Source organism: Poecilia reticulata, chromosome 1, assembly GCF_904066995.2.
Source record: "Poecilia reticulata chromosome 1, P_reticulata-male-v2, whole genome shotgun sequence".
NCBI lineage: Eukaryota > Metazoa > Chordata > Actinopteri > Cyprinodontiformes > Poeciliidae > Poecilia > Poecilia reticulata.
The window spans coordinates 11,864,767-11,879,327 of record NC_088830.1 but is presented as its reverse complement, the minus strand read 5'-3'; the positions used below and the strand labels follow the sequence as shown (position 1 = coordinate 11,879,327).

Genomic DNA, 14,561 nt, shown 5'->3' with positions numbered 1-14,561 from the left:
AGTGTGTGAAAGGGATGTTCCGCATGTTTAGTGTGTGATAGGGATGTTCAACATGTTTAGTGTGTGATAGGGATGTTCAGTGAACCTCCATCCCAGTCTTTAATTCTCTAGCATGTTTTCTTCCAGTATTGTCTCGTACTTAGCTCTGTTCATCTTGACTAAACTGTTTTATAACCCAACTCTACTTTTATCTTCTCAACCTTTGCACCACTTATACTGTATCAGATCCTAATAGAATACAAATGTGTACAAAAAAATGAAAAGTTTAAAGGGTGTGCATATTTTTTTTAACAACACTTTATACTTTTGGGTTGTCTTTAGTTTTCCAGTGAATTTATTTTATATATGGCTATATGGCAGGAAAAAACACTGAATCCTCTAAGAAAGTTGTGCTGGTGTAAGAAAAAAAGAGCAAAGACTTGTAAAAAAAAATGTAATCATTAAATTATGTCTCAACATTTATTCATTTTTCCCACAGCAAACAAGTTCATCATTGTACAACAAAACAAAACAATGCACTCATCCTTTTAACATCAACCAGTGGCGGTCTGGTTCCTGTTGAGCTTCATCTGCAGGCATTGGTCGTCCATGACAGATCTGAATCCAATCTCCCTTCTGCTCTCTGGTCCCTAATTTCCAATTTGGTCAGTGCTTTAACTATTCTCGACAGTCTAATAATGAATGCATGTTTCAGTGTGTAACAGAATAAAGACCAATAAGCAGAGTATTATTTCTAAAGTGCACGTTTCAGGTCTAATTGTGTTCAATTTGTGATGCTACAACCATTAAATAACATTTTTTTGGTTTTTTATCAACTCAACGTGGGAACAGTACACGATTGGTCTTCATTCTGGGGCTTCGTCGGGTCTGACGAGTCTATTTCTTGGCTTTGCCCTGAGCGGCCACTGCTTCCATGGCCTTCTTAACGGTCTCCTCGTCTCCCAGGAACTGCATGGGTCCGGTGGGCTTCAGGTTCTTGTCCAGCTCGTACACAATGGGAATGCCTGTGGGCAGGTTCAGCTCCATGATGGCTTCCTCCGTCATCCCTGGAAAACAGCAACAAATACAAAGCAGAAAATATGTTTAATTCACTCAACCTTAAACAAAGAAAATCTCATTAAAAAAAGCAATCAAAGTTAATGTTAAGACTTCAGTGCGCTATCAACTGATTTATAGAAATGCACCGATTTGAAAATTTCGGTATTGATATCGGTAATATCATTACCGATATCTGATATTACGTCTGACAGAATGCCCCAGAATGAAAACCGATATTTATCCTGCTCTGCATCACTATCACATGACCAAACAAAATCCACATGGCCAACATGCTCCAGAAACAAATGGCAACACATTGGAGATAAACATCTGTTGCTATTAAATTGGCCCGGTTTTACTTATCCGGCCAATACCGACATGTTAAAAAATTAATTACATCGGCTGATATCAATATATTGTGCATCCCTATTAATTTCTATAAACTAAGCCCCTTCATATGGCTTTCACTTAACTACCCAACAATGTTACTCTCACTGGGTTTCAGGCCAAATCAGAAAGAAAATTATGAAGCTTATTTTAATTCATCATTCAATTAAATAATTGCTTATTGCCACAGGCTTAACTACACAATTAAATTCATAACAAATATCTCTGGTTATTATTCAAAGATACGAAAGGCTTAAGTATAGAACTGCTTTCAAATCATGTTGCAGTTCAAGCTTCTCTTTGAGTTTTTATTTTCTTAAATTAAACTCAATCTTATAATTTTCACTCAGAAAAATTCCACAAAAACCTCAACACAACACATTTAACGAAAGAGCACAAATTAAGTGCAGGTAATTACAACATGTGGGTTTTGTCTCTATGATGAGTTTTTTTCTCCCTTACCCTCGAGATGCTTGACGATGCCCCGCAGGCTGTTGCCATGGGCGGCGATAAGCACCCGCTTTCCTTTCTTGATCTGGGGAACAATTTCCTCGTTCCAGAAAGGAAGCGCCCTGGCAATGGTGTCCTTGAGACTTTCACAGCTGGGAAGCTGATCCCCCGTCAGGTCACCATAACGCCGGTCCTGCCACGAAAAGACAGAGTTCCACTTGTCAGATGTTTCATGGTTAGACTACACACATTTATGTTTTATAGGAGAAAAAAAAAAGCTTCATTAGATGCGTTTCCGTTGACCATACAATGACTACAAATTGGAATAACAACTTCTTCACCTCACACAAATCACGTCATCAACAACCGGATGTTACTACCGGCGGAAAAGACGAACACAATGACAGGAAGTGTTAGGAGGATGCCGTTTTTAAATGACTTATCATGTGAACAAACTTATTGACGAGTGATTTTAATTGCACATTTGGAACAGAAACTCCGGTCATGTGTCACAGTTTTCCTGGTTCACCTTGCTGATATTCTGGTAGTAGTTGTGTCCTTCGTCCATGGGTGGGGGAGGAACGTCGAAGGAACGCCTCCAGATCTTCACCTGAGCCTCCCCGTGTTTGGCAGCAGTTTCTGCCTTATTCAGCCCCGTCAGGCCGCCGTAGTGGCGCTCGTTGAGCCGCCAGGTTCGGTGGACGGGCAGCCACATTTGGTCGATGCTGTCCAGGACATACCACAGGGTCCGGACGGCCCTCTTAAGGACAGAGGTGTAGCAGATATCAAACTCATAGCCGGCATCTGAGGGTAAAGATGAGACAAGAAACATTTTAAAGAGAATTTGACAGGGGGAGAATTTATGTGTGAAAACTGGTGCGTAGTTGTAAAGCAGAGAAGTGGTAAATGGCATTCATATCTCTCTATAAATAAAAATCTGACAAGTGTGGCATTCATTTGTTGCCCCCTTTCACTCGTACACCACTAGAATGAGGTGCAGTCGATCCCAACCTTCAGAAGTCACCTAAATACAGATGTCTTGGAGGAAAAACCTGTTGTTCACTTTTAAGCATTACATCCCTTACCAAACAGCTAGGTTACATTGGAATGGCTTAGATCAAATAGTCATTCAATGGAATGGCCCAGGCAAAGCCCAAACGTAAATCAAATTCAGAGTCTTTGCCAGAACTTGAAAATGTATATGTTAAGATATTTTAAAAAGACTTACAGCGGTAACTGTAGAAAAACACACTCCTACAAAGTATCGACTCTGGTCAGCTAGTGCACACCCCACTTTTCAGATCGCAATTAAAATTAAAACACCATTTATTATCGTCCTGTTTCACAATTAAGCATCTGGTTTGTATTAAAAGGACCCTTTTCCAAGGTGCTGTACACAGATTTTTGAGACATTCAAGATATGATGGGGAATATTATTCTGAAGAGAAACATTTCTTACAAGATCCAAAGATCATCTTCGTGCTACATTTCACTTTCCAAAGAAATTAAGCATTTTCTTCTTTAAAGTCATCGGCCACATGGTACACATGGTACTATGAGCTCTGGATGATGTGTCTGCAGGGGAATTTGAGGTCAAATTAACAGTGGGTGCACGCATGAACACGTGTCCAAAATTCAGTGACTCATAGGAAATTTCCACTTGACAAAAGGGAGAACAAAATACTGAAAATTGAGAAATTGTCTCTTAATAGTCTCCCCCTTTTCTTTCTGGAAAGAGCCTTTGTGAGGCATAGAAAGCTCCTTCACTTCTGCACACGTTTTCTTCTAAATATGAATATACATGTGAATAAATCTAAGTGAACCAAAGCCATGACTGGTTTAATTTGTCTGACAGGTTTCACTGAACTGCATAAATCTAATCCGAAAATGCTTCTTTTTTTTTTTTTTTTGTTTAAACAAAATGTCAAGCTAAAGGGGGGAAAGCCATCTGTAAGAAAGATATAAACGACACCAAAATGCGTCCTCTGTTTGCAGCTGAATTGTGGAGTCCCTAGCCTGCCTGTTTCTTCATCCTCCAGTTACATAAGCACCATCTTTTCAGGGGCTTAACCCCGCGGCCGAGTTAGAGAGAGAGAGTCCGATAAGACCTGCTGACCGCTGTACCCTACCTTTCAGGGCCTGTCCTCCCCTTTTCGCTTCCTTCTCTCCGGCCTCGCTCAGGTCGGCGTCGAACCAGCCACAGAAGCGGTTCTCCTGGTTCCAGGCGCTCTCTCCGTGGCGGATCAGAACCAACTTGTAGGCAGCCATCCTCACTCCAATGCCCTCTGCACGGTACTTCCGGTAGCTTTGGTTCTTCCAAAAATGCTGCAGCGACGCCGGCGGATTAGTTCTGACTCCGCAGCAGCTTCTAAAGAGGGTATTAAGAGAAGGAGTCGTTTTTTTGGACAACCCGAAAAGGGTGAGCGTGTTAGTGAAGAGGGGTTAAAGGAGTAGCGTGGGTGACGAAAAGGCTTCCCTTCTTCTCTTCCGGGTGGTTTCCACCAATCAGAAGGCGAGTTGAGTGAGGCGAAGGAGAAAGGAGTCAAGAGGATGCGCTCTGCGGCACGTCCACAAACCCAGCTCTGCGTCCTCCAGGCTGACACAAAACCTCTGTAACTTTCACCCAAACATAAAAAAAGAAAAAAATGTTTATTTATTTATGAATATAATTATCTGTCCATAAACTGTAGAATATTATGGTACTGCAAAGAATCCTGCACACTAATACACAAAAGTCTAATAAATATATCTCTTTTTGCAATATAAAGAAATCACTGAAATTTTTTTAAATAATACAATATTTAATTTTAGAGAATGGAGAAGTAATCCCATTTTAACAAATGTATACATAATATGAGGCAGTATAAAAATAAATGTTTCTGTACATGTACAATGTACAGCAAAATCAATGCTTTTCATTGATTTTCTTTCACATGTGACAATGTTTTTTGCTTATTATACTTTTAAGAAAGCTTTGTATTTCCTCTGAAATAATGCCATGTTTGTCAGGAAGATACATTTGCGGATTGAGTAGCAAAGAATACAAAAAACTAAAATAAAGCCACCAAATTTCTCAGAACATCTGTGATGGCGTAAGATGACATACTCTGGAAAATTGAGACTTGCTAACATTGAGGCCATTCTCAGTTCAGAGAAATGTCTCCTGAATGATTTTCTACAACACAGACAGGACTTTATCAGATAGTACTTCCAGAATTTGACATAATCGATCTGCAGTATTGACCTCAACCCCTTTGACCACTTATAGGATCAACATGATTTTTTTTTTCCTGCAGTATAACATCCATACAGTTGAAAAATGCTGGTCACATTAGTTAACAACTAGGACTTATTTTGTTTTATTGATACAAATCTGTAGGCACAGTTTATTAGGATGCTGCTTCTGACATGGTATGGCGTTAGAGGGACGTTTAAACGTTATTTGAGCAACAGGCAACAATTTGTGATAAACGTTTGTGCAATACTCACAGTGTCCCACAGGGGTCAGTATTGACACGCAGTCATCTTCTAAACAAGCCATGAAATATGCATTTACTGTAGAACAACTTTGGATGAAATTACTCATGAATAAATTAAAACGAAAAAATGTACAAATTAGGACAAATACATTGTATTTTATGCAGCTGACACTGATACTGAAAGTGCATGTGTCTTAATAATTAATAAAAGTCTATTGATTTTAATTAAAGCTAGGCCTGCTGTTGATCAGAATCATTCCCCTGTATTTATAGCATTGTGTGAGTAAGCTATAAAGGTTGATTGCACACAATATGTAAGCTATAGAAAAGAATCATAAGAATTATAAAATCAAGTAGGGTTTCATCAGCAGATTAATGTCCTTCAATATCTCACTGAAAAATAAAACTGCTACTTGCAGTTATTTCATGAATGTATAGGGCTCCACTTAAGGCTCTGTAACTTTAGAGAAATCCAGATGCTTCAGATCCAATTTAGTTGAAATAAATCACAGAATGTTTCACAAAGGCCTTTTGGTAGAGGTAATTAATTAGATTAACTACACTCTCACATGTATGTTGCGTGCAGGGTGACTGTATCCAATCAGCATTTGTAATGAGGTTACTGACAGAAGGATTTCAACGCTGATTGGTTGCAGATCAAAACACTCAACAGGTCCCGCCTCTTCCCGGAAGATGACAGTCATCTGATTTTGTTAGCCAGCGTCAGAGCTAACCAGCAAAACAACTGTCCTGCCTTTTGTTTTCTTCATTTTCATCCTCTTTCTCCGTTTTGTCGTCTCCTAACAGAGGATAAAATAACTCCTCGGGTACCTTCGAACCATGGACGAGACAAGTCCGCTTGTCTCTCCGCTCCGGGACTCTGGGGATTTCAGCTACACGGAGCCTAACAGCCCCCGAGGCGCCTTCGGGAGCACACCGGGCTCCGTGGTGCGCATCCCGGCCGGGAGTCCCGGACGGAGCCGGGAGAGGCAGCCGCTCTTGGACAGGGAGCGAGGACACGCTTCTCGGGAGCCGCACAGGAACGAGTTCCCGGAAGATCCCGAGTTCAGGGAGATCATCCGCAAGGCCGAACGAGCCATAGAGGAAGGGATATACCCAGAGAGGATCTACCAGGGCTCCAGTGGAAGCTATTTTGTCAAAGACTCTCAGGGGGTAAGAGGAGCGGCTTCACATCTACATGCTCAGGTTACTTAAAGGTTCCCAGATGTGTCTCCTCACAGGTCTGACAGTGTTGGGGTTCAGCTTGAAGATCTCTGTAGCCCTGAGACATATATACATGTGTATTGGGACAGAGTTGTGGTCGATTGTTGATAAAGGCCTTCTCTAACAATGCGGTGATGACTTGGCAGATGGACTACAACACATTGAAACACAACACACACTCACACTTTTACCCAGTTAACACAGCAAAAACTAAGGCCTAATATAACATATAACAGCCCCTTGACAGCATCATTGGTAAAGAGAGTTGATGTCTTTTGTGTTCTACAAAGAGCAGATCTTTGGTAAAGTGTGCTCCAGTAGCCAAATCCTCTTTCAAAACAAAGCTTTATGATAGAGAGAATACTAACGAGAAGCTTAGTATTCAAAAACCACATTATGACACACTACTGATGAAACAAGACCCATTCAAAAATGCCTTGTTATCCCATTAAACAAAATGTTGCAAAAGTAGTTATCTACTGTATTAAAGTTTCAATTCAAAAACACTTTATTGAACCGAAAGGGAAATCAAATGTTGTCGTAACTTATGTAATCCAAAAATATCTTCAGAGTCATTGTAGATGGTGGGCAGGAAGGACCTCCATTAGCACTCAGTCTTACAGCTACTCCGAAGAGGCCTCTGACTGAAGACTGTTGCTTTAGGATGGTCTCATGACTATCATGACATGCTAGCAACTCGATATCGGGGCAGCAGAGACGACATTTCACAGCAACATGTCCTGGATGACCCCATCAGCTATTTGCGAGCACTGCTCATCCTTCTCTTTTGCTTTTGCTGCTCCTTTTGTTGGTCTTCTAAAAAATAAATCTCACTGCTAATATTTTTCCAAACAAGTCTTGCTTTTTCATGGTTGAAACATTATAAAGGTATGTCCCAGACTCCTAAAAGGCTTTAAGACACAATGCTAATGCATGTTGAGACTAAGCCAGCATTGCAATTTATTACGGTGTCGGTCTTTTAGAATTAAACTAGTTTGAAACCAATCATTTGCTGGGAGAGTGGGTCTGCTCTTACTTGCTTAACAGATCTGCAACTCATCGCCTATAGCTTCAGATAGTGTTAGTGATTGAAGAGTGATCGGTTGCGCAACTTGCTTCCAACCACTGACTGTCCGTTGCTTTTTTTAGCTGAAATTTTTTCTAAACGGACGCATTAGGCTTTCATATAAGCTAGAAAAAAAGTATTATTTTTTTGGTGGTTTTGAAACTGTAAACTTTTTACCTTTGACATACCGTGATACTGATAACAGCTGAGGTCCTTTTTAAAATGCTGTCATCATTTGAGTTTGACTGTGCAGACAGATGCTAATCATTTCAGGTTCTGCTGCTGCTGGGGAAAAACTGCATGTCGGTGCTTGTTTAAAGCCTTCCATCACATCGATCAAACGCGCTGAAGTTTACTTTAGTTGTTCTCGCAATGCAACTTCTATTTTCTGTGGTGTTTTTTTTGTTTTTTGGGGGTTTTTTTTCCCCCTCCACAGAAAATTGACTCTTTGATATCCATTTGGACCAAAAATGTTGAACTCGCATGCCTTCTTTGCTCTAGCAGGGACTCAACAAATTGATGCACGGTGACTCGGATAAAAGCCAAGTCACCATGGAGAAATTGGAGAGCGTTCCTCTTCAAATAAGTACTTCAAACCTTCCTAGTGGCCACCAGATTAAATGGAGAACCTTGAGCCACTCACATGCCATGCCTTCCTAATATGTCCTCATCAATGTGTCCAATGTTGTGCAAAAAGAGAGGGGGGAAAAAACCCAAGAAAAAGCGGAAGTCTCTTTTTGAAGTTTACATTTAGACCCTCAGTTTCAGTCTATTTGACATAAAAAGAGCCACAGCCTTTCATTTACCTCTCTCATTTCGACTTGAGGCAATTTAAAACAGAAAAGGCCATTGTAGGTGAACCGCAGGAGGTTTTTACTCTACGCAGTGACCTCCTGCCATTGACCCCCACCGCTGCGCTTTCTTAAGTTAGTCACTGCTGTGCTAAGCAGTCATGTGCTACCTCTCTCTGAGGATTTTTTTTTTTTTTGTAATTGGTGGGAGCGTGTGTAATACGAGAGACATGTGATTTCTATATTGAGTTGTGAAATCACGGCACACCCCAAATTTGTCCTCCTCTTATCAAACTTCTTATCTGTTTTTATTTAAAGGACTCATTTGCTCATTTGGTTGGAAGCTGCTTGTATTATTGTTGGATATAGAACAACAATTTTCAGGCTTTGCATGCCACACTTTCCAGAAATCTCTTTGTAACCATTATTCAAATGCCATGTGTAAACTTTACATTGTTGCACTGTGTTGGTCTGTAACATAAAATCCCAATAAGACACATTGAAGTTTGCTATAATGTGTAAGGGCGCTGCGTAGCATGTTTGTTGTTTTTAGTGTGGATTTCTGACCAATGACAGACTCGTAAACGTTTCATCTGGTACAAAATACAAGCATTTTTTCCCCCCTCATTGTCTTTGCAGAAAATTATTGGTGTCTTCAAGCCAAAAAATGAAGAACCGTACGGCCAGCTGAATCCCAAGTGGACGAAGTGGCTCCAGAAACTGTGCTGTCCTTGCTGCTTCGGCCGCGACTGTTTGGTTCTAAACCAAGGCTACCTCTCAGAGGCCGGGGCCAGCCTGGTTGATCAGAAACTGGAGCTCAACATTGTCCCCCGGACCAAGGTATCTCCATTCACACCACTGCTTACACATTTCCCCAAAAACCTGATTTATGTCAGCTGGCAGAACTTCAGCAGATCTGACACAGCAGGCCAAAAGGAGAGTTGAAAGAGCCGGAAAGCTAAGTGTTGTATTTCTGTTTACACCTGGCTGCCAGACAGAACTAGTTTTGGATGTAATTATTGCATATTTATGTTGATATTTAAAATCGTTCTTCACGCATCTATGGTTTAACAGTGCAGAGCTGCTGTTGCTGCTTTTGTTTCAAAATTGATTTGCCCTCAGCAGAAGAAGAGTTCTGGTCCGGTCCATACGCCTTTACTCTTCTTCCTCCACCATGCCTTTGTAATTTTTACAAGACTCGATTTATTTATTTATTTTATCTTCAATAATTTAATCATTTTGTTCAAAGACTTTAGTTTAAAAAAATCTGCCTACACTGTTAGAAATGACATTTTCAAACTAAAATAATCTGCCTAATAAAAATCTATGTGATCTTTCTCATCTTTCATGAATAGCCTGTTGCTCCAATATTTTCAAAGTTATTTTTGTTTAACTAATAATTAGGGCTGCACAATTTAAGGACAATTCCTCTTATAGAGCTTTATTTGTGAGACACATGGTGCTATGGGTATTTAGGGAACATGTCTTTCATTCAACTGGCCAAACTGGAAACTTGACATTTTATATCCTACCAATAAAATGCAAGCTTTTAAATATCGTTTCCATATGAAATGAAGTTATAAGCAGGGTTTAACTGTATAGCTAATTTCCTAATGGCTCCGTTATTCCTAATCTGCCTTAAGATAGAAGTCTAATGCCTCCCGAAAGGTTGTCAAGAAACGTCACAAAAGCCTGAAACGTTTTTTTTTTCAGTTACGATTTCTGAGTCATCGTTGTCGTTCCAGGTGGTGTATTTGGCAAGTGAAACATTCAACTACAGTGCCATAGACAGGGTCAAGTCTAGAGGGAAAAGGCTGGCTCTGGAGAAGGTGCCCAAAGTTGGTCAGCGCTTCCACCGAATTGGACTGCCACCTAAGGTAAAAAATAATGATGCTTATAGAAATATTGTTTGAGTTTTTTTCACATCTTCAAAGTCACTACCTGCCTATTTTTCAATGAATTGTATAAAGATTTTAGTTATTTACATTTATTGCTCCAATGTAAAGATGTTCTATAAGCTGGATTTTAATGAGCTCAAATTCAAGTGGCACTTTAAATGCACTGAAAATAAAAGCATAACAGCAGGTCAGTCCTCATCAGTATTAAGAGTTCGTCACATGACTGCCAGAAATGGTCTTCAGTAAAACCTGTTCTCCGTCTTTTCAAACGGTAATCTAAAAGGAAAGAAAAAAAAAAAAGAAGTAGTAACTGTAAATGCAAAACAGAAACCGGGCCACAAGACAGAATTGGATTTTTAATATTTAGTAAGGTAATGAAATCTACTGAACATCTGGAGGCTGCACATGCATAATTTGCTATTTTGCTTTTCTCCAGCGCTTTTATTTTCTTCATATTTTGAGTATGAAAAGAAACTGAAGCTAAATGAATACCTCTGGATTTTGATCAGAAAGTGATGTTACCAAAACATGCCTGGGCTGTCTTCTGATGTGCACAGTTGAGAGGAAAAAATGTCCCACCCACACATGTTAAGATTTTTTTGTTGTTGTTGTTGTTTCCCTCCCTAAACTTGCTCAGGTCGGGTCCTTCCAAATGTTTGTCGACGGATACAAGGATGCAGATTTCTGGCTGCGGAGGTTTGAAGCGGAGCCTTTGCCGGAAAACACAAACCGTCAGCTACAGCTGCAGTTTGAACGCCTCGTGGTCCTGGACTACATCATCAGAAACACGGGTAATTGTGTTCAGAAACAGAGATATTCAAGTTCCAGTATTTATTGGAATGTAGATATTAGAATCTCAACCTTGTTGCTTCTTTTGAGATGTAACTTCTGAATATGGCTTTTGGCCTTTTTTAAAAATCTAGATAGAGGAAATGACAACTGGCTGCTGAAATACGATTGTCCCATGGACTCTGGTGGGAACAGGGTAAGGACGCGCACACACACCCACACACACATATATTCTTGTACCTTTATCGCTCTGAAGACTTTGCATTGACTTCCATTCATTTTAGTAACTGCATTTGTGCCCATCCCAAATCTCTGACCCTAACCAATACCACTGTATTCTGACCCTAACTTTATTAGTACTTAACTCACACCATATCTCTAAACCGAACTATAAAAGCTCAGTACAACGGGGGAAAAAAGTGAGGACTAGAGAAATGTCACTTCCCAAAAAAGATTTCCCTTTGTTTGTTAAATGCGTTTTTCAGTTCTCTGTATTTAGCATGTTCAATTACACACACAAACACTAACCTATAGTTCCATTTTGACTCGTCCTTTCAGTAAAAGTGACGCAAGTAAAAACCCGTTCACCACCGCTTTCTTAACGATAATGTGCGGTCTGCTGCATTTTCATTGATAAATTCAAGAATAAATGCACCTGTGGTAAATGTTGAAGTTTTACTCTTTGGAAGTAAGAAACTTTAAACACAGACAAATATTGCTATCTATTCATCAATCTTCACGGAAGCATTTTAACAGGAATATCATTTCATGGTTGGGCTTTAAACATCGCGGGCTCCTCAGAACCTAACCCAGCTCTATGTTGACCAATGGCTAACTGAGAGATTTGTCTTTTGTTTCCTACAGAGGCAGATTAAAGTGCATGTTTTGTGCTGTGTTTGTGCTGAATGTTTGCATTTCCCCCCCCCCTCCAGGACACAGATTGGGTTGTAGTCAAGGAACCCATCATCAAGCTGGCAGCTATAGACAACGGCCTTGCCTTTCCTCTCAAACACCCCGACTCCTGGAGAGCTTGTAAGAAACTCTACATGCTTACCAGTAGACTGATGTCTCACACAAATGTATTCTCAAAAGTCCATTTGGCGTATTTGCCATTTCTCTGTTGAAATATACTGGTTGTTTTGGTGACATGGCAGCAAACTATCGGTGTTGATGATCATATTGTTTTAAGACACTGTTAAGAAACGGCTTTACTGTCTGACTTGCAGACCCATTCTACTGGGCATGGCTGTCCCAAGCCAAGGTGGCTTTCTCCATGGAAATCAAAGAGCTGGTGCTTCCCAAACTATCTGATCCGAACTTCATCAAAGACCTGGAAGAGGACCTCTACGAACTATTTAAGGCAAGGAAAGCCTCAGCGTTGACGTAAATTGTAGCTGCAAAGCGAAGGCCAGTTTACGTGAAGGTAACAAACATGTTGACTTTTTGCCACAGAAAGATCCGGGCTTCGACAGGGGACAGTTTCACAAGCAAGTGTCTGTCATGAGGGGCCAGGTGAGTTTTCTCCTCTCTTTCCTATGATTGCTCTAAAACCTGAAATCGAAACCCCCACTGGAAGAACTTTATCTACATTGTTTTTAGGGATGTTTAAGTTTAATCTGAGATGAATATTTTTGCTTTCTCGCTTTCCTACCATTCCATCTTCAGATCTTAAACCTGTGCCAAGCACTGAAAGACGGTAAATCCCCGCTCCAGTTGGTCCAGATGCCCCCGGTTATTGTTGAAACGGCGAGAGCGCCTCAGAGAGCCAACAGTGAATCCTACACACAGAGTTTCCAGAGCAGAAGACCCTTCTTCACCTGGTGGTAGTGCAGAAGAAAAGCAGCAGCAGCAGATCGCCGCGCTGACGGAGCGTCCGTGCACGGATGGAGGAGAAAACTGAATTTTTGTGTAGGGAAGAAAAAAAGGTCCTGCCACCTCTCCTCTCCTTTGTTTTTTTTTGTTTTTTTTGCTGCAGGAGGAAAGTTATTGGATGTAGGAATGAGGCCAAAAGAAGAGGAATTCCCCAGAATATCTTCCCTGTTTGCATCCGTGCCTTGTGTGAATCTGATCGAAGAAGGTTCTGTGCAATGACATTTCTCTGCACTCATGGGTGCATGCTATGGTTGCTCACACACCCACTTGCACACCACTCAGAGCCCTCGCGTTCATTTGTGTGTGGCTTTTTTTTTTTTTTTTTTTTTTTTTTTTTGGACGAGAGGTGTTTTGCATTCCATTTGTTTTTCTTTCGTTTTGTTTTCCAACGCTCGTGCCGATTTCCTCTCCCACGCTGGCAACAGCAGTGCCAATACGTTTGCTTTTCGTCGACTATGAAGTTAACTCTCACACACTTACGAAGCGGTTTGTATTTCTATACACTGACCATGTGAACTGGATTCACGATGCGCATTGTTTCTATGGTAATCAAAATCTACGTCTAAGCCGTCTGAGGTGACGTTGCAAAACGGAGGTACGTACATTTAAAGAGATTAAGATAGGAGCCATGTTATTTGTTTGCCTAATTAGTTGTTTTTTTTTTCCCCTTGCAAATTAATTTAATAATTAAAAACAGAACAAAGTTCTGCTTCTGTAACCAGACAGGTGGGTGGTCTGTACCCGTCCCTGTTTTTCCCAGTCATGACGATTTCCCCCCCGGACGTTTGTGGCTCTTGGGGTCGACCCAAGTAAACGAGAAGTAACATCCTGCTGAACTGACATGAATTGTTTTGTCACACTGCACTGTATAATTTGTATGTAATATTTAATGATAGATTATAACTGAAATATATTCAATTAATACCGATTTGGTGTTCTTCTGCATTCTTTCCGTCTGAACCGGTAGAGCCAGTTCTTGTCTGAAAATGATGTCCTCAATAAAAACATTTTGTCAAAGGCGGGCGAAAATATTTTCAAGCATTAAAGCTCCGTATGGGTTCAGACCGTTTTACCCTAGCACCTAGTCTGAATTTCCAGGACTGAAGTGGACTTTAGCCATCATAAAACAATCCACTCTCGACATCAATGATTTATGTAAATACTTCTTTAATGAACCACTGTGTTCCACTTGCTGACTAAATGGTAATCAGATCCTGTGCTAATAACCACTCAACCCAAAAAATGAAGACCGCCTAAAAGTTCTTTGAGTAAATCGCTTCAATTTTTCCATCTATTAATTTGTTTTAGTCTTGGCTGCTCTCCCAAGCTGGGAGCGGACTAACTAGCCCTTCTTGAGACCAACTCTTCTAAATTTAAACTAAAGGAAAATGCCAAGAGAGTTAACTATTGTAGGTAAGACGGTCACTGTGTGAAGGCATTTAAGAGTTAACCTGCAAAATCCCTTTAACTGATGAAACTACTTGGTTAAAACTGAAAGCAGTTCAGAAACCACTGCCTTTGACCTTTTTTCTTTTTGTTTTAATTCCTCTGATTTTATGCCATTTTT

The 14,561-nt window shown here is 40.4% G+C and overlaps 2 protein-coding genes across 2 annotated transcripts; one reads left to right on the top strand and one right to left on the bottom strand.

The window, feature by feature from the left end:
* Window positions 1-445: 445 nt before the first annotated feature.
* Window positions 446-4,381, bottom strand: pgam1b (phosphoglycerate mutase 1b). Its single transcript, XM_008410884.3, has 4 exons — window positions 4,005-4,381; window positions 2,405-2,679; window positions 1,888-2,068; window positions 446-1,046 (listed from the first exon to the last, which is right to left on the bottom strand). Exons 1-4 carry the CDS (start codon window positions 4,141-4,143, stop codon window positions 877-879), a joined length of 765 nt encoding a protein of 254 aa, XP_008409106.1. The 5' UTR covers window positions 4,144-4,381; the 3' UTR covers window positions 446-876.
* Window positions 4,382-6,040: 1,659 nt separating this feature from the next.
* pi4k2a (phosphatidylinositol 4-kinase type 2 alpha) lies at window positions 6,041-13,922 on the top strand. Its single transcript, XM_008410897.3, has 9 exons — window positions 6,041-6,527; window positions 9,075-9,275; window positions 10,181-10,312; window positions 10,971-11,124; window positions 11,257-11,318; window positions 12,055-12,154; window positions 12,349-12,482; window positions 12,575-12,634; window positions 12,788-13,922. Exons 1-9 carry the CDS (start codon window positions 6,195-6,197, stop codon window positions 12,947-12,949), a joined length of 1,338 nt encoding a protein of 445 aa, XP_008409119.1. The 5' UTR covers window positions 6,041-6,194; the 3' UTR covers window positions 12,950-13,922.
* Window positions 13,923-14,561: the final 639 nt, after the last annotated feature.

Coding starts and splice junctions, on each gene's coding strand:
- pi4k2a (XM_008410897.3), top strand. CDS start 6,195: ATGGACGAGACAAGTCCGCTTGTCTCTCCGCTCCGGGACTCTGGGGAT. Junction 11,319..12,054: donor TGGACTCTGGTGGGAACAGG/GTAAGGACGCGC, acceptor CCCCCCCTCCAG/GACACAGATTGGGTTGTAGT. Junction 12,635..12,787: donor TGTCTGTCATGAGGGGCCAG/GTGAGTTTTCTC, acceptor TTCCATCTTCAG/ATCTTAAACCTGTGCCAAGC.
- pgam1b (XM_008410884.3), bottom strand. CDS start 4,143: ATGGCTGCCTACAAGTTGGTTCTGATCCGCCACGGAGAGAGCGCCTGG. Junction 2,680..4,004: donor GGGAGGACAGGCCCTGAAAG/GTAGGGTACAGC, acceptor CTTTACCCTCAG/ATGCCGGCTATGAGTTTGAT. Junction 2,069..2,404: donor ACTACCAGAATATCAGCAAG/GTGAACCAGGAA, acceptor TTTTCGTGGCAG/GACCGGCGTTATGGTGACCT.